This window comes from Emydura macquarii, unplaced genomic scaffold, assembly GCF_026122565.2.
Source record: "Emydura macquarii macquarii isolate MOO-44397 ecotype Brisbane River unplaced genomic scaffold, CSIRO-AGI_Emac_v2 contig_1644, whole genome shotgun sequence".
Taxonomy (NCBI): Eukaryota; Metazoa; Chordata; order Testudines; family Chelidae; genus Emydura; species Emydura macquarii.
Genome location: NW_027131781.1, coordinates 16,848,579 through 16,876,299, shown reverse-complemented (window position 1 = coordinate 16,876,299; position 27,721 = coordinate 16,848,579). Strand labels below are relative to the sequence as shown.

The 27,721-nt window shown below is 40.8% G+C and overlaps 1 protein-coding gene across 2 annotated transcripts in view; it reads right to left on the bottom strand.

The window, feature by feature from the left end:
- HOMER2 (homer scaffold protein 2) overlaps positions 1-5,369 on the bottom strand; it is a 93,281-nt gene extending 87,912 nt beyond the window's left edge. For both annotated transcript variants that reach the window (XM_067556116.1, XM_067556118.1), the window contains exon 1: positions 5,010-5,369. In XM_067556116.1, coding sequence (XP_067412217.1) covers positions 5,010-5,122 — 113 coding nt within the window. In that variant the 5' untranslated portion in view covers positions 5,123-5,369. The remainder of the gene's footprint in view (positions 1-5,009) is intronic.
- Between the last annotated feature and the right edge of the window lie 22,352 nt (positions 5,370-27,721).

The following is a 27,721-nucleotide window of genomic DNA, read 5'->3' as shown; positions in this document are numbered from 1 at the left end:
AACTACATTTATTCACACACAGAGCTAATTCACCAATTATTTTGTATGTACATTTTTTGCATTTGTATGGTGTTTCTTGGTAGTGTGTTTTAATATTTGGATGGTTAATTTTCATTTTGACATGAATACTTTATTAAAAAGGGCTTTAAAATGATGTTTTATTGCTAATAGGTATTTAGACTAGTTGAATTTTAATCCAACAAATATGAACAACACCATCTTCAGTGGCAAAGAATCAATGTACAATCTTAATCCAAACTGGATACTTGCCACTTCTCTACTAGCAAGCAAGATTTTGTAACTGAAGGATGTGGAAAATTAAAGTGTACTGTGGAAATTAAAATGGTAAAAAGGGTCTAAGATTACAGAAAAGGAAAAATGTAGCTCAAACCTTTTAAAATCGTTTTAATAACAAACTGTGCCATCTTTACAATAGAATGTTAGCTTTTGTTGTTAAAAAATTGAGGTCAAATTGAAACAGGTATTCTTTGTTAGATTAGCAGATACAGCTCACAGAAATCTGAGCAACAGACAAGTGAGCCATTTTCTTTGTTTTGTTAGTTCTCTGCTGAGGTGTAAGAAGACATAACTCAAGAGAAGTCTCAGAAATTGGAAGCCTGATTTACTGTGTTTTGGGGATAGTTAAAGTGTCTCGGCCAGAATATTGAGATAATAGTATCACAGCTGTAGGATTGTAAGGATTGGGGAGAACTATTTTTCTTCAAAGTAAACATTAGGGCCAGATCCAAAGCCCATGAAAGTCAACAAGACTTGACTTTGCATTGACTTTCCTGGGCTTTGGAGTTGAGCTCTTTTTGTTTAGAGGACATTTTATGCAAGAGCATTCTCATGACTCGTTGAATATACATTTTTAGTAATTTTGTTTTAAAATTCATAAATGAATTTTGTAAAATTTGAAAAAAGTCTGGCTTTATAGTACACTGAACTGCATCACCCCATGCTTCTTTAGATCTCTCGCTTCACAGGAGACTAACGCTAATGAGCTACATAACTAGCTTTGCACAGTTCAGGTAGCTGTCAGTTTTCATACTTCTGTAGTATTACTCGGTGCCAAACCCAGGGGCAGTATGTATTAGTAATGGCCAACCACACGAAAACTATTTTAAATTATATGAACCAAATTCTTCCCACACTTTACACATGTGGAGCCAGGGGCAGAGGAAGTAGGTGGTGAGATGGGACTAATACCCTCACAATCAAAATACTCAGGGGGCGGCAAAGTGTGTTTCTCTACCCAATGTCATTTGCCCCCACAATACCTCACAGTGGTGCGAGTGGGAACCAGACAAAGGGCTGGAGTGGCTGTGGTGGTAGCGCACGAGATCAGGCTGGCCAGCAGGGATCCGGTAGGAACAGCTCTGCTCTACCTACCTTCCAGCCATTCCAGCAAGACACCGGATGAGGGGAGGGCGAGAGTACATGCACCAGCTGCTAGGGTGAGAGACAAGGCACTGGCACCTGGGCGGAGCCAGCCTGCAGCCAGCTCCCTCTACCCCCAGGTCCCGTCAAGTCTCAGTAGCTCCCTCCATTCCCCCTCATACCCTTCCATTCCCCATTCACAGCAAGCTCCCGCTGCCGATCCTGAGGCCCCACATAAATTTATCAAAACCTGCCACGTTACTGGACTAGCTGGAACAAGTAGTGCCCTAAGCACTTAGAACAACGTTTGTTCTCACAACACAGACAGGACTGAACAGTGTTCTCAAACCAGACTGTCTATAAGCCTGATAAACAGCACGGCAGTACTTCACGCTTTTATACTGGAAACATTTAGGTCTCAAAGCACTTTACAAGAATGGATAAGCATTATTATGTCCATTTTCCACAGAGGCACAGAGATGTTAAATGATTTGCTCAAGGTCACTCAATATACCAGTGACAGAATCAGGAATAAAATCAAAGTGTCTTCACTACCAAGCCTGTGTTTATTTCACTAGACGAGCATTTTCCAAAAAGTGGGTTGTGACAACCAAGGGAGTCACCAGACGATCCTGCTCTAACCCACAAAATCCGCTGTCCTGGCTGAAGAAGCTCTTGTTGCACAGAGCTGGCTGGGCTCGGCTCCCCACTTGAGGCACTACAACTTGGTTGCAGTGCCACTCAGGTTTGGACTGGCCCTCCTGATGTAGGAGGGGGAAATAGACAGGCCGAATCTGAGTGGTCAGGGACCAGGTTGCAATGCCCAGAACAAGGAGCTGAGCCCAGCCAGCCATTCAGGACAAGAGCTGCAAGAGCGCCACTGCAGGGTGAGTGTAAGGTGGGCTCAGTCTGCAATTCCCCTCCCTTCCCCAGGGGGCAGCACCCCATTCCACCCAAGGCCCAAAGGGGGTTGTGGCATGAAAAAGTTTGGGAACCACTGCATTAGGCCACAGCTGCTTTCGCATTATTTGTAACATGGTTCAGTCCTGTCTATGCTACAAAGTGAACTGACGTTTAACTGTATGAGGCCCTACCAAGATATGACTGTACTCAAAATGGTGGGTTTTGATAATATAGATGGAATTTTCAATCCACAAACACCATGAAAATGTAGAATTGGGGGCTTGATTCACCTCTCACTTATACTGGTGTAAAGTAACTTCATTGGTATAAACTGAGTTGCACTAGTGTAAAAATGAGTAGAGAATCAGGCACACTGGTGAAGACACCTTGTATTTATATAGGCTTTCCCAAAGCAAAATAACCTAGGTAATATCATAAATACACAAGAAGTACAAATAGTACTCTGTAACTGGATCAGTGGACTTCAAATCCTTTAGACCTTTAAAGAATATTTTTTCTGTAGAATGTGACTTCCCTGTTTCCAAGTCAAGCTGGATAAAAAAAAAAAAAGAGAGATGTTTTTCTAGTTTCTAGTCAAGCTCTCATCCCAGAATAGCTAAAATATTCTGCTAAAGTTACTTAACAAGGATGACACTGAAAATATTGTTTGGCTTCAGGGCCACCCAAATGAGATGAATGGGACAGTTCCTCAGACACCTTTTTCTGTTCACCTACAGACTCAATGAGACAGCATTGCATCAGTTCACATTCTGAAACTTATTTTTACAATTTGAAAGGCAAGATGCTATCTTGTTTTTAAATTAATGCTTATTTAATGAAGAAACTGATGAGCCCACCAGAGAAGTTTTGGTGTGGCATGTTGGCCATTATCCACTTATATCACCCCATATCTACTTCCTCCTCCCACCTTCTTTCTAAAAGTTCTCTGCAGCAAGATCAATCACATTCATTGCATTTTAAAATTGTTCATGTTTATATTATTTACCTTTAGCACAACTTGCAAATTATGCCAGTTCAGTCATACTATCATAAATTAGACACTGGGAGCTTGCATGGATACAAAATGGCATAAATAAGCTGAGAATATAAAGAATAATTCCTCACCACAGGGGGGTCAGAAAAGGAAAGATGTAAGAGAACATATAGCAAATATAGCAAATTAAATGATGCATGAGTTTTGAAATCCCCCCAACATACCAACTTCCAGTTTGAAGAAGATTTCAAGTCTATATATAGTTCACACTGAAATATATGCTTTTTAAAAACATGAAAAAGATTCTTCTGTTTCCTAAGGTTTTAGTTTACAAATTCCTTAAACCACAATATTTACCTTTATCCTCTTGTTCAACTGAGTTGTCTAGTTCTCAGGCCAAAATCTTGTGCATTTAAACCAAGAAAACTTTCATAAACAATTATCTAAACATAACAACTAATATTGTTTGGCTAAGTTTATTGTGTGCATTCTGAGACTCAGTTTTCTGGCTGAATCACAGCATAGAGTGGCTGAAGACAAATCCTCTGCTTTTAAGTGAGTTTGTACGTATGATTACTCATTTAAAGAGTAGAATCTTTCACGTTGTATCTTAGGCACTTGTTCAGTCATTTTTAGCCATTTAAATCATACCTCAGCGTTTCTCTGCTACAAGGACATTTCTGCACACTTCCAGTTTTATTCTACAGCTAACAGCAAAACTAAAGTCTTCACATTTTAAAAGACTTTGCCCTCCTTCTTACATTTATGCTTATTTTTTGATTATCCATATTATTTGTACAAGATCCTATTTTATCACAGCATGAAAAGCAATTAACTACGTTATAAAACTTATTAGTAAACCGAAAATAACACTGAGCCCACCTGAGGATCTCAAAGCACTTCACGAAAGTGTTTAAATGGACTGTAAGGCTTTTTTTAAAAACCGTCTTAAAACGTAATAAATAAATCATAACCATGGAGAGAGAGAAACTCAGATCCTGGGACCCACACGGCAACAGCAGCACTGCAAACACATTCTAATCAGGGACTCGAGAACCTTAGCCGATATAACAACAAGATAGGAACTAAAAAAGAAACCGCGGCCCAAGGCAAGTCCGGAACTAGTGTAAACACCCCCCGCCCAGTCCAGATTCAATCCACCACGCCGTTCCACAGCCAGAAGCGAATCTTTTGCTGCGCAGCTTCCACCCCAAAGATCGTATTCGGGATCTTGTCGCGCTCCCCCCGCTGCGCGGCTCCCGCCTTTGCTGGCTCCGCCGCCTGCGGTCCCGAGCGGTGCCTTTCCGCGCGCTGCCAGCTCGCACCTAAGCCCCGTCGGCTGCACGCTGCTGCCCCTAGCTCGGCTCCGCTCTCCTCTCCAGCCCAGCCCGAAGAGCTGCGGCTCTGGCCCTGGCGCGCCCCCTCCGGCTGCCCCGTGCCATGGAGCGACTCAGCCCCAGTGCGGGAGCCAGGAGAGCTCGGCACCGCCATGCCCCGGCTGGCCGGGCTCGGAGCCCTGCAGCCAAGGAACTGCCCCACGCCGCAAAGCGCCCGCGGCCCCCCGGCAGAGGGGCTCCGGCCACGAGTTCAACCAACCCCGCCGCCTCCCCCGCAGCGGCTCGCCAGAGACCCCGCGGGGCAGCGGCGGCAGGTGGGGACAGCCCGAGCGGAGCCCAGGGAAGGCAGGAGGCGCGGGAGGGGGAGGGGGCCGAGGGCTCCCGGGGACGCTCACCCCATGTCTCGGCACGTGTCCCCGGCGGCGCCCGCTGCCTGCAGCCCCGGCGCGCCCCCGGGGTTCTCGCCTCTGTCCCCGGCGGGCGCGGGGCGAGTCCCAACTTCACACATGCGGCCGCCGGCTGTTCGCGCTCTCAGCCGCGGAGCATCCCGAGCCGGCCCCGGCGGCGGCGGCGGCGGTGGCGGCTGCGCCGAGTCTCCCGAGAGCCGGGCAGGCGGCGGCGGCTGCAGCTTCTCCCTGTGCCTGCACGGCAGCGGCGGCAGCCAGCCGTCCTGCTCCTCCTCCTCCCCTTACATAACCTCCTCTCCCCGCGGCGGGGGAAGCGGCCGGCCTCCCGCAGACACCGCGCCGGGCAGGGAGGCGGGAGCGGGGGGTTCTCCAGGGAGCTCCCCCGCACCGCGCGCCGAGCTGGGGGCAGCGAGTTCCCGCAGCCGCCTCCCACAGGCAGGGCCAGGGCAGAGCCACAGGCGGCGGCAGGGCGCCCCCGCACCCGGGGCATCGCCCCCCTGCCCGCTTAGTGCCTGGCGGACGTGGGCTTGGACCCCAGGAACCTGGGGCACGTCGAGTCTGAGCCGAGCTTTGTGGAGGGAGCCCAGGCGATGTCCGCTAGGCCGAGCCCCGAGCCCCCCAAGTTTCTGGGAGCGCTCCACTCCTCAGGCCGACCCCCCAGCTCCGCCACATGAACCAACTTGCCCTGACCCCAGGACCGGGGGAGATCATGCCTCTGAGACTGTCACCTAGCACCACCTATGGAGAAGGGGCCAGCTCTGATCCCTGATGCACCCCAGTGTTTGGAAACGAGCCCCTCTGGAGCAGAACCTGGTGGCTTTCCCAAAGGCAAGCCACACCCTGTGTCCAGACACCACAGATTTTGAGAAAGTTTCAGACCCATCTCTAAGCATGCAGCCCCGCTTGGTCTCTTGAGTTCAGGGCATGTGTTTCGAGCTGTTCCCCAATAGAACCTGAAACCCTAAGAAACTTGATGGCATGGGGTTTTGTTGCAAACTTGAAACTCAGAACAGATACCCCAACAGATCTGGACATTTTCCAAGTGCTCTTGGGCCCATTTCTTAGCAATTCCGGGGCCAGTTTATGCAGTTTCAGCTGGTTTTGACTGAGCCACCCAAAATTCTATGCAAAACTCAGCAAGAAGGAACCCACTTGAATCACAAAATGAAAGAAAAGAACTTTGAATTAACCCCTGCATATACAATGGTATAGAACCTTCCATCCACAGAGCTCAGAGTATTTTACAAAAGCGGGTATTGTTATCTTCTAGTCTGGGGCAGGAACTGACTTCCTTGGTATTTGGCTGTATAGTGCTTGACACAATGAAGTCTTGATTGGGGTCATACCTGGTGCTATTGTAATACAAAGAAATAATAATAGTCTCCATTTTACAGATGGGGAAGCTGAAGCACACATAGGTTAAGTGCTTATTAAATAGTCAATGAGTGACAGGAGTTGACACTGTGGCCCAAATTGAGTCTTCTACAGAATTGTACTCATTTACATTTGACTCTAGGTTTCTGGAGTACCACTAGCTGTTGCCTCCCACTCTTGCTGAGTTTTGCACAGTTTTAGCAGTGTCTATCCCCTGCTCTCTATATTTCTTTTCAGAGTGCTATTGTTGTGAGTTTCTTTGACTGTCATTTCATACTATAGTCTGATGAAATTGTGTCAAAATGTCACTAAGATGCAAAATCATAATGTGATAATCTCTTGCGGGTCCTGAAACAGTTTTGGGATGGCTTGTGGGACATATGATCATCTTGTTAAAATCAAGATAGTCCCAAAAATACACAACCTTGTTTTCATTATCATTTGTTAATTATATCTGGATCTGTAGCTTTGTAACCATAATATGACTTCTCTTCTCCAGTATTTATCTCTCCATCGCCACATACCCACGCTGCTGCCTATGAATTCCATAAATAAATGTTCACTTTGCAAATGTAAGTTTGCAAATACGTTCTGAAGCTAATTTTCTCTGTTTACCCCACTTTCATTTGTTTTTTTGTCACTGTGTTGCACTCATAAACTACTATTTTACTAGGATGCTAGGGAAAGATACCCAATCTTCACATAGGAGAGGATTTTAACTTCCCTGTCCATTCAAAATTACAATTGATTGGCAAGCTTAGATATACACTATTGTCAAGAATGATTATCTTCAACATTTTATTATTGAACATTAATTTATATTTTTTTAAACTGCAAGAAAATAAAGATTAGAGGTGTGGGCAAATTATTTACATTTGTTTGTTTTAGTACTGTATGTGATGGCTGTATTGTAAATGCTGATGTGGCATTAATTGGAACCAAGCAAAGAAGTAAAACTTAACCAATGACATAAGGAACGGTGTCCCACCTGTGCAAAATAAGGCTGACATTCCATCTAAGGGCTCTGGTGATATCATAAACCACACAAGTGAAACTTGAGTCATTTACTGATGTCATTAAAACCCTGAGATGGAATTACAGGTGCATAAGCCTCTTTCTAAGAAGTTTTCAGGATTAAAAAAAAAGGACATTTTAAAAAAATTAAGAGCAAATTTTGGAAATGCCATGAAGATAAGCAGCTGTATCGTTCTAAACTTTGAGATGGCTGTACTCCAAAGGATTTGCTCACTTTCGTGAGGTTTGTTATAACAGTCAAATGTACTACCATAGATTTTAAATTGTGTTTTACTGGTTTCCAGGAACCAGATACTAAATTTACTTGAAGGAGATTTAACAGGCAAGTTGTACACCTCTTTATATGACAGCTAAAGATTTCATATATCCTTTTCTGCACTCTCTTTTTCTCTTCATTCCCAATCTCAGATGAAAAGAAAACCTCTAGTTCCTCCTCAATAATCACGAAGACAATATTAGACTTTTTAAATTCATCCCGGTATTCAGCTTTCACCACAATTCAAGGTTAGATTTGAGAATCTTGTCTCACAATTTATTTTTTAAACCTTCAGCTCATATCCCTCCTGTCCTCAACAATCCTGCAGATGACAGAAGCAATATTGTCTTACTCCCCCCATTCAAAGAGTTAGTTTCAGTGAATAGTGTACAGTTACACTTCATAGGCTACTGTTATAGATGGCTTAATGGGAACTTTTTCAGATTTCCAATGGAATTCAGATTTATTAAAGTGGAGTGAAGCATTATGTGTTTCATTATCAAAAGGAAACTGCAATTTGTCAATGTAAAATTACCCCCTTTTCTAACCTGTCATCTAATACAATAGAAGGTGTGAATAAGGTACTGCTGCACTACAGATAAAAAAAAAAAAAGTTAAGGCCACACAAGCAAATGTGGCAAAGGGATGGATGTGACAATATAACCGACTGTTGAGTGTGTGTTACAGGTGCCAGTCTGCAGAATTCAATCCCTGGTGTGTTGGCCAAAAGGGTGGCCATCGCAACATCATTATGGTAGCAAGTATATTGTATATTACTGGGTTTGGTGAGATCTTCCCCAGTATGAAGCTTTATTTGTGCTAAAAGTCCAGAGCCATCTTTTGGAAGACATGTAAAATTGTGGTTCTGACTTTTCAAAGGTCCGTTAACACATATTGCTTGACAGAGGAAGTTAACCTGCGCTATCCAAATGGTGAAACCCATTCATCCAAATTCTGTAAATGGAAAGTAACTTTTAGAAAAGAGATTTCTATGATTCCTGGTTGCTGGTGAAATATATTATTTTTGATTCCTGTAAACCAAAATAAATATGTCCTTTGCACAAGATTATTCTAGCAAAAATAGATATATGTAGTCAGTCTGCATTCCATAGAGCTCAGAGATTGCTCCTCCCTTCCTACCTCTTGGTATTTGTTTTACTTTCCTTTTTGTTTAGCTTTCGCTATTGCCATATTTTACCATTTTGCTTTATTTTATTTCACCTCACATGTATAGTTTTATGTCATAAAAGGTGCTCTAGGTCTTTTTAGTCTATTTATCTATTTGTTTGGTGACAAATTTTCTCATTATTTCCTAAGACAAAAAAACTTAATATTAAATAAAACATTTTGTGCTTTGACTATTCTTTAAACTAGAGTTATGAGGTTTGCATTTTTCACCATGTCAGAGCCATGCCTTTTCCAATTTTTTTGTGATGACAAATACCCAACCTTATTTATAATATATAAATATGGCCTGAAAGATTTAGTCAAAAAGGTTGTGATGAGTTCTTGTTTTTGTGGCAGAAATTCAGTTCTTGTCTCTCCTAGAAGGTTCTTTGGTGAGTGGAGAACAAGTGAAATTAGGACATCACAAGAAACAAAAGACTGAAAGCTAAGCAACTGAGAAAGAAAGGGATTTTAAATCAGATTGTTTAAAACGCTTTGATTTATGACTAGTTTTGTTAATATCTATTTAATTCAATGACTAACAAATATTTTGGACAAAGGACGTATTTGTTAAAATATTCAACTCCCTTATCCTTTCAATTCAAATGTCAGAGCTCACAATAAACCACTGAGAACTTCAATGAGACCTACAGCAAAACCAGACCTGACAGTCCTGAGATTTCTAAAGTAAAAACAAAACAAAACAAAAAAACACTTTAAAAAACAAACCAATCATTCAGGCTTACTTTAAAAGCAAAATAAAATACATACATACATACATAAAGGACAATGCTGTTTTTTAAAAGCCCTTTGCAGGGCACCCTTAAAAGAGCAAATTAAAGATTAATTTTGTTGTAAAATTTAATCTCAGTTTTTTGTCAGGATGCTGGGAATCTGGGATAGAGATAGATTATTAATTGAAGAGATTCTTTCATTATTCTTTAGACCTTATCCTGTATATAAAAAAATCACCTGGCACGAGGCATTTCATGATTCAGTGTACTAACACAAAGTGGTTTCCAACTTATGTTCAAAAGGTAATATTGGAAAATGTACAAATATGCAAATATCAGATCAAAGCAGTTTTATGTAAATATAAAGAACTGTTGTGACCCCAAGGGACACTATGCATATGCAGTGAAGGCAAATCAATGACCAAAAAAAGAAAAATAAATGAGATCTTCAAAACAAAAAAAGACAAACATACACAAAATACTCCAGCAAAGCCAAAATAATGCCAGATTGTCCAACACAGGTCTTTAAACCCTGGAGTGTAACTTCACAGTACAGTATTAGAGGCTGCCAAAATGTAAGAGGCTGCCAAAATATCTAATAATTCTAGTATAGTCAGAGAGCAGCTGTCAGCATTAATAAACAATTCAATACAGGTCCTCCAGGCATTCTCCATACTTTGACCTGATAGAAATCCAGACTAAATCATATCGTAGAGTACATGCTGAACCTGATAGGACTGAAACTGGATTGCCACAATTTTCTCTAGTGTTTTACTTAAAAATGACAAATTAAGATGCTACAGAAAAGCCAGACAAAATATTTTCAAATCAGGAGAGGTTTTGGTGCTATGAAATTTATCCTCTTTTGAGATGACATGAACATTGCTTAAGTTGTACCATAGGAGTGTATGGGTAGGTTGGGGGAGAAAAGGACCAATTCTTCTGATCAAGTTTCCTGACAAACTGTGGGCAAGCAGGGCATGCTAAATGTGCAAATATAAACAGTTCTACAATACATTGTTGATGGTACTGAAAAATCAGTAAAGAGTATTTTAAAAGGTGTTCCCATACTTAGAGAAAGTTGTGTGCACTGCACTTGACTGGCTCACTCTACACGTAGTTTATGCTCATATGCCACAGAGATGTGTGCCTTATAATACAGATAGATGAGGTCAGAGACTTTCTGAGCTTCTTGTCTAGTCATTTCTTCTTTCTAGGCCCTGTACAATGGAAAATTTTTAGTGTATAAATGTTACTATTAAGCTACTTTCCAAAGACAGGAGAGGAGACTGGTGGCATCTAAAAGTGGGTAGGCAAAACCATGCTCAAAACCTGTTTTTAAAGATACTACCGTATTTGACGCAAAACAGGTGAGTTAATGCCCTCCTGTTCCTGACTATCCTGAGGAGCCTCTATGCAAGGGCAGTAATAAATGTTAACTATCAAATTCAGCTATTTATGAATGCAAGTACCAGTACTGTGACCGGTACTGCACAGTATATGCCTGATGAGGCTACAACACTGATCTATATAATGGAACTATAATATTATCCATATTATTCTCCATCTATTCCATATGCATCGTAACATCTTGCTTGCTTTTTTGAACCATAACTTCACATTGAGCAGATGTCTTCATTGAGCTGTCCACAAGGATGCCCATGTCCTTCTCCTGAGTTGATACAGTTAATTTAGAACCCTATACAGTGCAGGAGTAGTTCAAATTTGCCCCTCCCAAAATTAAATTACTTCAGATTTCATGTCATTTTTTTAAGCTGTCAGCATTTTTACTCCAAGTTTATTTTGGTGACTTGCTTTTCAAATCCATTGAAAAGGGAGGTGGGGGGTTGGCGTACTGTTATCATTTTGAGTTCCAGTCTAATTTCATCCCAATTTTACAATAATGTGACTCCATTTACTTTAGAGGAATTATTCCTGATTCACACCAATCTAAAGCTCCCCAGCTAGTGTAGTATAGTTTTCTTTTTAACCTAGTTGAGATCACAATTTTGGCCCTGTCAGAACAAACTGTATTATAAGTCAAAAGCAAAATACAAAAGCCATTAAATTCTGATGGTCTGTATTGTAGACAGAACCCTAGCATTGTGGAGTGACTATGATAGTGTGAGAGCCAGGACTACAAATAGTGAAACAATGAGATAGAGAAAACCATGAAAAGAGAAAGATGTCCACATTTTTGATGAAAGCAGCTTAGTTTTTCAGACACACAGAATTTCAGGACCATTCATGTCAATAAAACATTTTTCTCACATGTAAATTTTCATGTAGCTCAGATGTTTTTAATTCTCAGACCCTCACCACCATCTGTAACTCAGTCTCTATTTCTTAAAAAATTGCAGACATCTGTTTAAATATCCATCTCTTCCGTCACGTAGAATTTTAGATTAAAAAACTAATCTCTAAAATAATACCAAAGTTGGGTTACATATCGAAGTAACCATGAGAGCCTGGCATTTCAAATGCTGCCTTTTCAATTAGTATATTCTGTTGTGTTGGCTGCACTGGACCCAAACTGCATTAGGCACTGTCCAATTGAGATCAAATATTCATATTTAATTGAATAGTCAAGTAATTCTTTTAATTTTAACACAGATGTTCAGAGAGCGATGACCAAACCCGTTTCTGTCACATTTTTGGTCCGCAGCTTTGAGAAGTCAGTCAGTGTTTTAAAGGCCATTTATTTGCTCAAGTGTACGCTTATAGTACCTATTGGTTAAGGAAGTCCAAGTTACAGCACTTTTATCCTCCAACACCGTTCAGTCTGGCTGAATTGGTGGGGATGCTCTATGATCTAGATCACACACCCATGCTGGTGCAAAACATTTTCTGTTAGGTTCTTCTTGCAGAGTTTCTTTCCAGTTCTTCCATTAGTGGAGGTGGACTTTGACCCCACTCTCCTCCATCACAGAAAAAGGATAGCATCCCCATGGATTCACTGGGGGCCAGAACCATCTGCATTAAGGCCCTGTGCCTTTGTACTGGCTCCTGTGGCTATCTCCAGACTCTCTGCCAGTGCCAACATGTTTTTCCTTGTGGGCTGTTTAAGGGACAGTCTATATTAACTCCTGAGTGGATTCCCTGTAGGATTGGGTGCTGCATGTGTAGTGCCATAGAAAAATGAGATGATGGCCAGGATTTTCATGTCAGCTTTAAAAATCCATATTGAGGCACCTGCCTATTTTTCAAAGGTAGTCAGCACCCGACAGCTCCATTAAAGTCAATGAGGATGTGACTGGGCCCTCAGCATGAGAAGACGACTTTTCCCTTCTCACTGGATAAGTGCTAGGATAGTGTGAGAAGCCAAAAGTTGTTTAGGTCACATCAAGTTCAGGAATATCTGGAGGTTAGTATCCTCCATGCATAGGAATAACTCTGATTTGTAAGATTAAGTATTACCTTATTATGGGATCCACACTTTGCACCATTCTTTGAAAAAGGGCTTGATTTTTGTTTGATGACTCATACTCCTACACAACCCTCCCTGGCTGTCTGATAGGAAGCAATGAAGATCTGTTTGAGAGGCAGAATAATATCTTATTTTTCCAATAAAAAAAATAGTTTAAAAAAACCTACCCAGATGCCTCGTTCAAATAAAATTAAAGGCTGACTTAATTCCTTGAATCCATCCCCTGCTAAAACTACAGCTAATTAATAATAGATACGAAGCCAATAAGTTACATACTGCCCAAGCAGAATTTGCACTATTTAGAGTTCACCAGGTGTAATGAGACTCTGGGAGAAAGCAAGAAAGTTGTTGTCTTATAGACAAAAGCACAATAAAGACACAAGGACCACAATTAAATCAAACAGACTTTATACACATCACCAACAGATAAACACTCATTTTTAAAATTCTGTCAGAAACCATACATCTGACTTTCCCCTTCAGCCAGCTTCACTGAGCTTACAAACATAGTATCAAAGGAATTTTTAGAGGCATCCTTTGACACTGAAGAAGCCAAAGATGCTATTAATAGCACAAACTCTCAAAGTCCTTGCCTTAAGATGGCTTCCTTGTTGAATTGTACCAAACCTGTGTAGAGCAAGTGGACTTTTTTGTTATTTAAGGTGATTAGCAGCAGTGAAGACTAGAAAGAACGTCTTCCTACTTGCCAAATGGCCTTGATTTTTGTCTTACTAAAGCCAGATGATACTGCAAGATACTGGCAAAAGTCTTCCCATGAAGGTTAGAAACTACTCTACTTAATATCACTCACCCTAATCAAGAGAGATTTGTCCACAAAATATACAATTCAAAGCAATCTACCTCCAACCTCATTGCTCTAATGACTCTATACCAAGACTCTATCAACCCATTCATTAGTAAATCACTTGATGCCAAAGAAGCACTAAATACGGTGGGCTAGGATTTCCTTTTCTTTTTGGCTTGGAGAAATATGGGTTTAGTACTTTCTTTGAGTCTTGGCTAAAACTTACTGTGTACAGGACCCAAGGCATCTATCAGAACAAATAGCCTCTTCTCAAATATTTTTACCCAAGCTGTGCTATCCAATAGGGCTGTCTTCTTCTAATGTGTAATTTATATTGCCTGAGTCCCTGCCTAGGGCAGTTCATGCCCACCTAACTGAAATCAAAATCTATCAGTATGAATGCAGAACAATGATATCTGGTGAGATCCATCCCTCCACAATTTCTTTTACAGATATTCAGAGCAGTCTCAGGATTTTAAACTAATTGGGACAAATCTGACGTTCCCCCAATTTCTAAGAAAATGCTGAAGCCTATTTTTATTAGATGGGAATTCCAATGGTCTAATAACTAAATAAGATATTTGGGAATAATAATACCTAGAAAAACAGACCTAATAATCAGTGGCTCAAATTATTTATTGGGGGAGGAAAGGGGAAAATTCCAGTCCCCTGGCAAGGGCCCTGTTCTGGTCTCCGTAGACCCTGTCTCTCCCTCAGTTAGGGAATCTCCCCTCTCTCTTGCCCACACAGGGGGGAAGCTAGTGCTGCCAGGAGTCGAGTTCTCAGCAGACTCTCCCGCATTCTGTTGTTAGAGGCACGGCTGTCCTGTGTGCCAAACAGCAATACCATTGTGACTGCCTGCCCCTCTGTCTGAACAGCGTGAAAGGTCCTGGGCTCACATCCCAAACAAGCCCTCATGAAAGCGTGGTTTTGTCCTGTGCCTTTAAAATTTTGGGCTGCTTTTGCCTGCTCCTTTTTTCAAAAGTAGCATGTAGTGGTTGTCGCACTGCATTCAAATGTGGCTGGTTGGTCGAGGGGTATGATTCTGGCTTCAGGTTTGAGCAGGTCCTGCGTTCAAATCCTTGACAAGTACTTACAAATGCTTGGGTTGCTGGTGTAGACTTACAATTTTTTCACTAGTTTTGCCTGTGTTTTTTCCCCAAAAGTCACCTGGAACAGTGGCTACTCACTCACCCAAAAGTGGCTTGTTGCGTAGCGGTAGGGTTTTCATTTCAGATATGCAAATCCCCATGTCCACATTCCTGACAATCCCCTGTAAAGGCTGGTATTTGTCCCGAATATTACAAATCTGGGGCTACTTTTGCCTGGGGGTTCCCCTCCCCAAAAGAATCACATGGAATGATGGTCACAGTCGTGTTTGAATATGGCTTACATTTTAGGGGAAGGGGAGCAGCTCTGCTTCCTGTTCCTCCCAGATGGCTGCTGTCTCAGGTGGTGGAGGTGAAAGCTCAGCCTTCCTTCCTTCCTCTCTGTCTCCAGGGGACTGTGATGTCCTGGACAGCCTATCTGTGGCAGGATGTCAGGATAGTTTGGCACTTTCACATCCTATTGAGAGCTCCTTCCTGAACTGGAAAAGCTGTTCTAAAAGATAATCACCCTGCTTGGACATGGGGCATCAAAAATAGTTTTGCTGGAGCAACTCTAAGGTTTTATCCGCTTCTCAAAAGGTGAGTGGTGCCTAGAACTTCCCAAAACATCCCATCCGAACGTGGGGGAAGAAGAGTCAACTAGGTAAGCGAGAAGCCAATTCGGGGGGGGGGGGCAGGAAGGTAACCTGTCCAAAAAAGGAAATGTTCTCTAATTGTTCATAAACGTAGAGCATTGTGGATATCACAACCTGTCTATTAGAGACCTTGGTCAATGTGAGAACCTACCAAATAGAACATATTCTCTCACTCACACTCACACTTCCCTACAAAAGAAGCTTTTGCTTTCTTAACTCTAGTTCATAATATTACTCAGTTCTTCAGATGCAAGCAATACTTTGATGTCAGAAAACCAAGTAAACTCCCCACGCGGGTTCATATTAAACAAGTACTATTATATCCCAGCCCCATCTTTTGCTGCTGAGGATTTATTTATAATAAGTATTCTCTAGCCCCATCTCCTCCCATTGCACCTATCAGACTAGGTCTGACCATACTTACCACCAAACTGAAATTTCACACTTTGTTTTATGGAGAAATTGCATACTTTGTATTCAAAATAAACCCTTAATTTTGAAGGAACTGGACCATGGGGAATTTTTACTTTGTCACAATTAATGCACCACAGTATCATTAAATTACAGGGTGCAAAGTCGTTGTGTCATCTGCAAACTTCCAAGAGCTGCTTTCTGGATATCTTTGCACCTGAAATGTCTCACAGAGCATCACTTGGGCCCTACTGTGCTTACTCAGATTTTAAGAGATATAGAAAAATATGACAGACCAGCAGAGATCATGTATTAATATCATATGAAACTTCCTGAAGAGAACTTAGCTGAATCAAGGATTCTTTGGGAGGCTGACACTGAAATGTTCATACCCCTCACAATGGAATACATATGACACAACCCTAAGCCATCAGCTATGAATCGGCATTGAACACCTGATCCAATTCCCACTGAAATCAATAGAAAGATTCCTCATTGAAATCAATGGGAACAGGATTGGAGCCCTACATTAGATCCAGCAAAAGCTTTACATTGTACAAGAAGTCATCCTGCTTATATAAAATAAGTACAAAAAGTGATGATAAATGCTGGCTTTCCAGGAAGACCTTAGGCTCCTTGAGTTACATGATTTTCCCAAAGTAAAAGGTTTTTTGAAGGATGTGTGTTGGTATAGTCAATTTCATTCTGCATACAAATATATTATTAAGATCTGAGATGTTCATACTGGCTGGAATTCATCCAAGCACAAGGCCAACACACCAGTTATGTCCCAATCATATTCTGAAATCTTGGATGGACTGACCATGCTGTCACACCAGTTTTAAGCTGACATTATTCCCTCCAAGTCAATGGAGTCAGACCAGGGTAAAAATAGTGTTGATAAGCATTAGTAAATCACACACTAGTAAAACTCCAGTGGTTCATCAACCTTGTACTGGTTCTCTTCACAGGATTGAATGGCACCCATTGGAACTAACACAAATAAAAATGGGCTTCATGGCATAGAAGCTTCGGATACTTCAAGCAACATTTATGGCTAAGTTTCTAGTTTTATAAAGATGGAAGTCCAAAACTGTTATGACTTGTCTTTTAGATTGTAAGTGCTTTGGGGCAGGGACTGTTCCTATAAGTATTGTATCGCACCTAGCACAATGGGACCCCAACATAGTTGGCTTGTAGATGCTACCGCAATATCTGTCCTCATTACTAAATACTAAAATAAGAAGACAAATAGTCTCAAAATATGGAGGATTGGTACAATGGTCTAGTAAATATGAGGATAATATACAAGCAACGAAAAGAACTTGCGAAGTTCCATATAGTCATGCTTTTCTTCCTCATTCATCTTCCCGTTGTCTTGTTTCCCATATCTTGCTCCTTTCTTCTCTCTTTATACTCTTCTCCTTCCTCTAGTGTAGAAAAATGATAGGATTTATTGTCCAATAGGATAGCTTTATTCTGTCCTAGATTTCTAGAATGTTGTTGGTTTTTTGTTCTTTTTTGCTGACTGTATAAAAAAGATTAAAAAACTCAGTAAAACATTAAATTACATACTCAAAAGGACACATTCTAAAAATTCAAGAACAGAATAGAATTAGAATAAATATTCTGGAATATTTCTTCCATTCTTAAAAAGCACAGTATCTGTGTTTTTTCTCTGCTGGACAGAAGTACAAGTTTATGGAATCATAAGAATCCCATAGTCAGTGTGCCCAGTCAATCATGGGACAATATTTTGCTTTTAACACCATGCAACAACTAATTTATTAGGTCATTGTAATAGCCAGAGACGGAGTCATATCTTGCATTAAGCAGGCCAAATTTGATGCTAACTTACCTCCACCTTGCAAGTCAAGTGAAGCCAGTTGGATTGCATGAGGAGTGAGGTCTCAATTTCAGTTGGCTCAGGATATCTCAGATCTAGTGGCCCTTTCCCTGGATGGGCAGCAAAAATTGGGAGGTTCACCTTTGAGAGAGAATACAAGAACTATTTTTAGAATGCTGAATGTGCCACTCAAAGTTTGCCTTTGTTCAAAAAAGCAATTCATACATTAGGATCATATCTGGCACTCCTCACTTAGGCAAAACTCCCACTGAGTCAAATTCTGCCCATTTACACTCATGTAAATCTGGAGTAACTATTTTCTTTTCCATTTAGTATTCCTCCAGATTTACATCAGTGTAGCAAAAAATATTTGGTCTCAAATAAACAGTGAGAAAGAAGAAGAGAATAAGGCGTTCGTTCCCTTCTTTCTAATATTCCTTTCCAGTACAACTGAAATTTTTAATCAACTAGCTAAACTTCTCTCTGTGACCAACATTGACAAAAGAGATGTATAATTCTACAGCACAACATAAATTTAACCATATTTCAAGTATCCTACTTTAAAATAATCCCTATTCAATGGCGTAATATTCAGACACATTTACTGAAAACCTTTCCTAGATACTTAAAAGGGTGAGACTATATTTTATTTATAAAGCATGGATGTCACATATTCTTCTTCTGGTGAACAGTATATAAAATATATAGGGTATCTGATTATTGTATGCACTGACATTTTTGTAAATTTAATTTGATATTTTTCTCCTCAGGAATAGACTAACCTTTACCAAGGCTCCCTTTTAAGAATGCTCATTCCTGCTCTTCTGTCCATTTGGTGGCTGCATGGCTCTCCCCTCCTATTGCTAAGTACACCTGGCTAGCCTTTTTTCTCCAAAATACTACAGGACCATTCTTTTCGAAATTTGTATGGAAGAAGCTAGACCAACCTTTAAAATATGTATTTCAAGGATATCAATTGTACTCTCACGTCAGCAGATCTAAAATCTCAGGTGGTATATCACAAATCATAAATGGCATGTGACAGAAGGAGTAAGCAAGGAATATATATTATGTTATCCTAGTATATCTACAAAAAGTCTGCCAGATTTAGGGGATCTGGCTATTTTCCAGATTTTTTTTTCTCACCTTCACTAAGAAAACAAGCCCAACAGCCATAGTTTTTCACTATTTAGCTTTCTGTGAACATTTAAGGCCAAAGTCTCTGTTGGTGTTACTCTTGGGATGTCAGGAGTTACACCAGTTGAGAATTTGGCTTGTCAGATATGATCTTATAGTATTAACTTAAAAGAGCAGGAGCAGGCTCTTAAACTGCAACGAGTCATTATTTGAATGCATAGCACATGCAAAGCCAAACGTTAGTTCAGGGGTGTCCAAACTTACTGACCCTTGACACCGCATACGATAATCTTGAAAAGTTTGTGAGCCGCAAGACACATACAACCTTTACACGGGCGGGTTTTTTAAAATATTAACATCCTACTTACTGTTTCACAGCTAATTACTGCTAGAGCTAGAGGCCTTGTGGGACTCCTTCCTGGTTGTAAGTCTTCTGTCCTGTGGTGTGGAGGGGGGCTCTTGGGGCTTCAACCCTACAGGAGGCGCCTGTCAGGGCTTGGGGCTTCCTTTCCCTCCCCATCTCCCTGCAGCTGGTCAGGTTTTGCAGCTTGGCTTCCCTCCCTCCCCCTCAGTTTCCATTGCCACTTGGCTTCCCTCCCTTCCCACCCCCACTTACAACAGCTGTTGACTGAACCAAAGCAGTCACACTCAGACAGTCAGCGCGGGGCGGAACAAAGCAGGCTGAGGAAAGGAATCCTCGATCTTAGAGCTCCCCTGCTCAGTCTTCTCTCCATGCGGCCAGCCACTGACTCCTTCCCTGGGTGCTTTGTCCTCCAACCACTGACAAGGGCTGGTCAACTTCTGCTCCCAGCAGCAATGCAGGCAATGAGTAGTGAGATGGTGGGGTGTGAGTTGTGTGTATGTGTGGGGAGGAGAGGGGTCTTGGGGTTTCCATCCCACAGGGGGCACCCGCTGGGACTTGGGGCTTCAGAGCCCTGGAAGGCAGCTTCAAGCCCCAGCAAGCGCACCCCGTAGGGCGGAAGTGCCGAGACCCCCTCCCCACCACAGGGCAGAAACTCCAAGCTCCTCCCCAGGCTGATAGGTGGAGAATGGAGGGGCTGTCAAAGAGCCGCATGCGGCTCATGAGCCATGGTTTGGCCACCCCTGCATTAGTCCAATCAACATCAGTTCTTTAAAACTTCATCCCAAGATCTCTGATTTCATCATTGATTGTCCCGGGCAATGCGACAAATAGTTATCAAGTATGTTGGGGACAATATCCTCTAGGGTGCAATGTGAATGTAAGAATGGCCATACTAGGTCAGACCAAGGGTCCATTTAGCCCAGTATCCTGTCTTCCGACAGTGGCCAATGCCAGGTGCTTCAGAGGGAATGAACAGAATGGGTAATCATTAAGTGATCCACATGGTGTCTTGCTAAAGAAATTCTTAATTGTAAACACACTTGCACAAAGTCATAGATAATATGTTGGTACAGTAACACTTTGCAGCATATACCTCAAAACAGAATGATCTCAAACACTTTACACACATGCAGGGCCAAATCCTGGTCCCACTGATGCCAATGGAAAAAAAATTCCATTGACTTCAATGGATCAGGCTTTACCTTTAATTAATTAAACCTCATGTCATTCCTATGAGACAGATAAGGGATATTTTAGAGATCACTTCACCCACCACTGCAAAGTAGCTATCTCTGGAAAATATCACCCGTTCCAAAATATATACAAACACAACAGTTTAGAACAGGATATGATGGCAAATACTATATCTAATGGAAACAATAGAGAAATGCTGATAGCTAGAGTCGGATTGCCCAAAATAGAATGTGGCCAGGACGCTGGGATTAACAGTTCCACTTTTACAAAATGTGCCATGGGATCTTTAACAAACATAAATAGTCAAGACCTTGTGAATCCCTGACTCCATTGAAGTAAATGTTAAAACTCCCATTGATTTCAACAGGGCCAGAATTTTACTCCCAACATTTAACTTGCGGGATCTCACAGTAACTTTTCTCAGGAACTGTGAGATCTTTGTCATTTTTTTGAGTAACTGAGATCCTTAAATAAAATTTATAACTAGTTTATAACATTTTTTCCCCATTTAATTAGAATCTTGCTTCATTTTTCAGTGTTGGCAAATTCTTGTCTTTGTAATATGCTGTAGATGCTAGTGCTCTGAGATTTCTAACTAAAGTGTTTACTCAAGAAGTTTGCAATACTCCCAAAGCAGCATTTAAGTTCCCCTATTATTTTTAGAATAAGCAGCTACAGCATGATCCAAAGGAGCAATCACACTCAAAGCATCACCAAAATCCTGGTACATAAGATTTTGTACCTGTGTGCATTTTTGTCTGTTTGTTTTTTAATGAAGTCAGCTCCATCAGGACTTCACCACTTGTGCTCAAAGCTAAAGTTTCATCTTTTTAAAAACTTAGTGCTCTACTCAGTACAAAGTACCTAGTTTCTACTGGAAGTTGTTATCTGCAGCCCAATGGAAACCACACAGGCTTCTCTGCAGCTCAGTCAGTACATTTGTATTATCCCTAACACAGTGAGGTCTCACTCCTGATTAGTGCCTCTGGTGATAATTGTAACACAAATATGGTATTTTTTTAAAGGGAGTTACTTCAGATTCAGAAGGCACTTAGCTTTCCTTAGCAACACCATGTCAACCTCAGTCCTCTTATTATTCTTATAAAATTAGGAGGACTCCATGGGAACACTCAGGAAGTCTCCCTCAAATACATACAGAGGGAAGAACAAAGAGAAGCTGGTAAAAATTCTTATGCTAACTTTGGGTTTCTTGAAATCTAATCTGCAACTGGATCTTGATTTTTGGAACTTGAGCAAATCTCTGACAAATATGATAAATCTGGTTTGTGGATATGCTACCTCATTTCCTAACATTCAAACAATTCTGCATAAGGCTTACATGAATATCTGATTATTCCTCCCACTCAGTTTCATTTGGACTGTCTATTGCTACTATACCTGTTTCATGAAAAGAATATAAAGCATGCACCAGATTTGCTATGGTGAATTCATCTTCTTATCCTTCAGACACAGCATGTATATCTGCACTGACTGTATTGGATCTAGTCCACCTCCCTTTCAAATGAGCAACATATGGAGCAGCATGAGTGGCAGCAACAGAGATTCTGTTTGAACTATTTCTTTCTGTCAAAGACCCGTCTTCTCGTCCTCAGCTTCACAGCTCCACTGAGTAATGATGAGAAAAGAATTTAACATTTGGAAAAGTCTCATAGGGGCAAATTCATCTATAGTGTAATTCTGTTGAAGTCACTGGTATTACAATAGAGATGAAACTGGCACTATAATATTTAGAAAAAATAAGACAGTGTGCTGCAGTATGTAATTACTGTCTTAGAAAGCAAAAATAATAAAAATGAATCATTCTTAAAGAACGAGAAGGGCACAGCTGATTTAGTCATCTTCAAAGGTGAAAATTAGAGAAGGCAGCAAAACTTTGGTGATATTCATAAAAACTGACCGCCGGGGAAGGCCACCCTTGGAATAATACCAGAAACAAGAACTGAAGATGATAGAAATATAATTCCATGTGATGGTATTTTTGAAGAGACTGATAAGGGAAAAAGCACTTCTGAAGGAAAAGGGACTTATTCTTCTCTCACATCAGTGAGAATCAGGAGTAACTTCAATGAAAGTCAAGAATTATACTGGTGTAAAGCTAGTGTAAGTGGAATAGTCCCCCCCCACAAAAAAGCCTAAATAGGTATTTTGTAACAAAAGCTGACATCAGGAATTGCTATGTGTGTGTTTTACTATAAAGGCAACTTTATTTTTTAAAGGCAGTTAACATTTCAAGATCACTATTAGGAGAAGGAAGTGCTCTTTTAGAAATATTCTTGTACTGAGATAAGTTGATAGGAATCATGCATTCTGTTTCTTTGTGGGCTCCATGTTACAATCTGACATGGAGATGTGGGAAGGACATTTTTAAGTACATTGGTATAGTACAAGACAATGGCAAAGACAACGCAGCAATCTGACAGAATTACAGCACAGGCTTTGACACGTCCATCAGGAACATCTGCCACATCTCAACTTTTCTTGTTATTTAAATGAGGATAATCCAGGCAAAGATCCTTTCTAGCCAACGGAATAACATTCAACAATGAAAACCAATCTTGTAGGTGCAGAAGGCTCTAAAGAAAGAATACAACACTGAATATTTTTGTGGTATTGACCAACAGAATAGCCTTACTACTGATATCTTTCAGAGTGACCGTATGATGCTAACCAATAACTTATGATCATTTACTCACTGGGGTGCCCTCTGGTCTGCTTAGGGTATCTCATGTGCAGAAACCCCAACCTCTCAACTCATAATCAGCAAGAAGTTTTCACTCCCACAAGGTCTTGCTCTCTTTAAATGTCAGACACTACCCTTTCCCACAGTAAAATAATTAGAGCAGTCCACTTTGGGTTTTACAAAAGAAACAAGCTTTTAATATCAAATAGACTACAACAGAAAAAACAAAGAAAATGAAAGCATTCAAAACACCAACATGAAATCTGTAAAAAGATTTGGAAAGCAAGAGGAAATCTTAGTTTTCATAATAAACAAACTTATGATAAAGTAATATTGGATAGAAGAAACATTGTTTCTTTTTTCTCTTCATGCCAACATGATCTATGACACTCTCCTTGGAGGAATCTCTGCTTGCATAGACTTTGCCCATATATAAGCAAATTCTCCTTTGGTCAGAGAGGACACAATTATAAGTGGTGTTAGTTCTTTAGTTGATTTCTCAAAGTACATGTTAGTCTTGATTAAAGGGACTCCTCTTGTTGGAAGTTATAGAAATATACAAAAATTACAATTGCCTTTTTTCTGGTACCAAAATATATGCTGATGTTTCATTAAAATACCTGTGCTAATCATCCCAATTGTTCCAAAATCATAAATCAGGCCGCAAAATTTATGAGATTGGCATAAAAATTATTATAACATTTTAAATAAAATTTCAGCTTCTTTTTATTTGCCTTAGTTTTTTAGTCATAAAGGCACACTTCGGTCACATTTTCAAGATTTTCTCCATGAGCATGAGAGTTAGAAACTTATTTTTTCTTTTAAATAAAAACAAATTCTCATGATACCACATGATTCGAGAAGCTGGGCCTTTAAGAGAACCATCAAACATGATGAGACTTCATGATAAAATAGTTAGCAACACTAGACATTCTATGAAATATTTTACAGTGCATTCCTCTGTTTAGTCAAAGAGCATTTAACACCTTCCTGAAAGAGTTCCATTAACCAGGGATGGACTGAAGGGAACAGTGCTTAGTTGAAGATTTCGAGAATAAGATGACTAACATTATTACTATTTGATGTGCTAAAATTATAGCCAGGAATGATGGGGGCTTTGTCAGGACCAGATTTACACCTTATGCGCCCCTGGGCACAGTATCTGCAGCACCCCCCTACAGCTGACCATGTTTTCCACACGGGGATGGGAGTGACGGGAGAGAGAGGGGCTGGCCAGGCCAGCTCTGCACAGGGGGTGGGGGGTGGAGCAGGGAGGTTGGGGTGACTGGCTCAGCCAGTTGCAGGCAGGGAGGAATATATATGCTCATCCCTGGACTCCAGCTTCTGGCCTAGCCAGGGGGCAGGGCCTCAGACGGAAGAGAAGGAGTAGGGCAGTGGGGCCCCATGAAAGAGGAGGAGGAACAAGAGGCAGAGCCAGAGTTCCAGCACTCAACATGCAGGGCCCCCAAATTTGCCAGGGCCCCTGGGCACAGGCTCCATTGGCCCATGCGGTAATCCACCACTGTTTAGGCGCCTCGCCTGCTGTACCTAATTGGAAATCTGGCCCTGGGCTTTGTCACATGGTAGTACATTGCAGTATTGCTGATTAGATGAGGTTGATTGTAGAAAGAGAACACTTTGGTTATTTAGAGACAACTACACTAAAGCAGGTGGCAGCAGGACTGGAAAGAGAATTGTCAACGGCCTAATTCTGAAAACACTGCTGGCCAGATTTTTAAAGGTACTTAGACATCTCAAGATGCAGACAGTTGCCTAGTTAAGATTTGCAAAAGTGCCTAGGTATCTCCCGTTGAGTTAGACACCTTCATAATTTTAAAAATGCTACTACATGCCAATCAGCCCTGGTAGGCACCAAAACACCTTTAAAATATAGCCCCTGGATGTTGTCTATGTACAGTTTGAGCACCAGTATCATCTAAGGTATTTCTAAGGTGCCTGCTGCCACCTTGGCCATGTCTGCTACGTCCATTCTCATGGATTCTTGTAGCCCATGGCCTGAAGAACAAGACCATATGACAAGCAGATTCAACTACAAATGCCCAGCTACATACAATATAAGGTGTTAAAATATTGGTGTTATCCTGGTCTATGCCATCATCTGTATGTTTTCCCCTGTGTGGAGATGGGTTAATCAGGGTGTCCTGGCCAAATTCTAATTTGGGTATTTATATTCTGTCTACAGTATCTACAGTTCCCCCAGTAATTTCATTTGGATTAAGTGTTCTTTTCTTTCCCTCTGCTCTGATGCAGTCACCAGGTTTTACCCAAGAGGAAGCTACACTTCAGAGGCAGGCAAAGACTGTGGTTCCAATACAGGGCTTTGGCTTTCACTCAGTGTAATTCTGATAATTACTGTGGCTACATGAGTCATTCCATGCAGAATTGTGTCTCTAGGCCCTGATCTTGCAATTAGTTTCATGCCAGCAGACTTCAGTGCTCATGAAGTCAATGGGGTCCACCCATACAAGGGTTCTTGCAGGATTGGGACTATAGGCTCTGACACAGGAAAGCATTATGCACATGCCTAACTTTAAATATGTTAATAATTCCATTGACTTCAAAGGAACTACACATTCTCCAAATTAAGCAAGTGCTTAAGTATTTTGCAGGACTGGGGCCATAGCTTGTAAACTGTTTTAGGATCCTACATGATAAAAAGTTCTATTCAAGGTAAGTCATTGCACTTTAATGAAAACCCTCAGTTACCACTGAATGATCTATAAGAAGAAAACAGTCTCTTTGTTTTTTTTGTTAAAGACCATCTCATGATTTTTCTGCACAAAATGTCCTCTGTTTATACCTATAGCTATAATATCCATTGGTTCAAGTGAAAGATGTGCAGAGAGGAAATAAAAGGCTCAGTGATTTCTGCCTATTTAGGGCAGCCACTAGAGTAAGGACATAATCTTTCAGACTCAAACAAAAATTCATCTTGCTTAGAACCAGAGACTCCAGACTAAAATATCTGCAGTAGGCTATTTGGATTCTGGTCATCCTCTTTATTCTGTGACTGTGAGAGCAATCCTTCTTTGGTTCATGCAGGACAGCAACATGGGATATTTCTGTTTACATTAAACCAAGAACAGTTTTACTGCAGTCTCATCTTTCTGAAGGATAGAAGGCTGGTATCATTGTTGCTGAGGAATTTTTTTAAGTGCCATATGTGATTATGAATTTTTGTGCTTTACTACTCTGTGAGCAATAAAGAAAAGTCTCAAGTGTAACACTCTTGGGTCTATGAACTTATAAAAATCATTGCTTTTTTTCTAGCAGGGTGCTAGAAGAAAACCCCAAACACTTTCTCAAATAAAGCATGAGAGCGTGGGGGGGGAAAAAAGAATCTGGGCTTAAGAACTATGACTTATAGCAAGCACTGAAAATGCTCCAAGAGTTCCTGTATTGTAACGGTCAGAGTGACATGGAGAACAGTAACACGGACATCATTTCTTCTATTTTACAGTCTCAATTTAATCACACACTTAGAAGATGGGAGCAAAATCAGACCTCTCCATTGCAAACTCTTAGGGGCAGGAAGCTGTGGTTATTGTGGCAGTGACCTATTACTATACAGTCCAGTGTCAATTTATGGCAGTTCATAAATTAGTAATAATAACTTTACTTGAACTGCAGTTAGTAAATAAGAGAAGGCTTAGCTCTCGGCCTGAATTATTTATGCACTTAGGACCCAGTTCAGAAAGGTACTTAAGTATGTGCCTAACTTTAAGAACACTGATGTCAATAAGACTATTCACAATGCTTAACTTTAGGTTCTTCTGTAAGTAGTTTGCTAAAGCAGGGCCATGTACACAACACAAAGAATAGACCCTACGTGTTAATATAAAATTACCCATAAAACAGGAATCACACTTCATTCATTTAAAAAAAACTTCTATACATAAAGCAACCAAGTTGCTTTGAACTCTATAGCACTGAGCACTTTTTTAAAGATATGCAGCTAGATAGAATTGTTGTAAGTAAGCGTAAAGTATGCTGTGCTAATTTTACCAATTGAATATTGATTTTCTGTTAAAGCACTAGTATTTTATATTGCTCTTTAAATAAAATACAAAATCAAATAGTACCTGAAAACCCCACATATTTCTGATTCCAACTTATACTTCACAGGGTTTCAGATCAGGCACATAGTGTGTAAAGTTGAACACATACATAAGTCTTTGCAGGATTCGGGACTATGTCCCAATTCCTTAAAGTCATTCCTGTGAGTAGTTACTTCCATGCAGAGTCCCATTAACTTCAATATGGCTCCATGTGTGGATAACTATGATCGTGGGCAAAACTGTTTGCAGGATTTGGCCCGTTAATTTTTGCCCTTCACATAGCAGGATTTCAAAACATGCCAAGAAAATGAATATTGCAGCATTTTCCTCCAGCCTTTACATGATAAGTCACCTCATCCCACCTTGGCCTCAAATATGTGTTATTTCTCTGAATAGTAATGAATGTCTTTTGGTGTGATTTGAGAT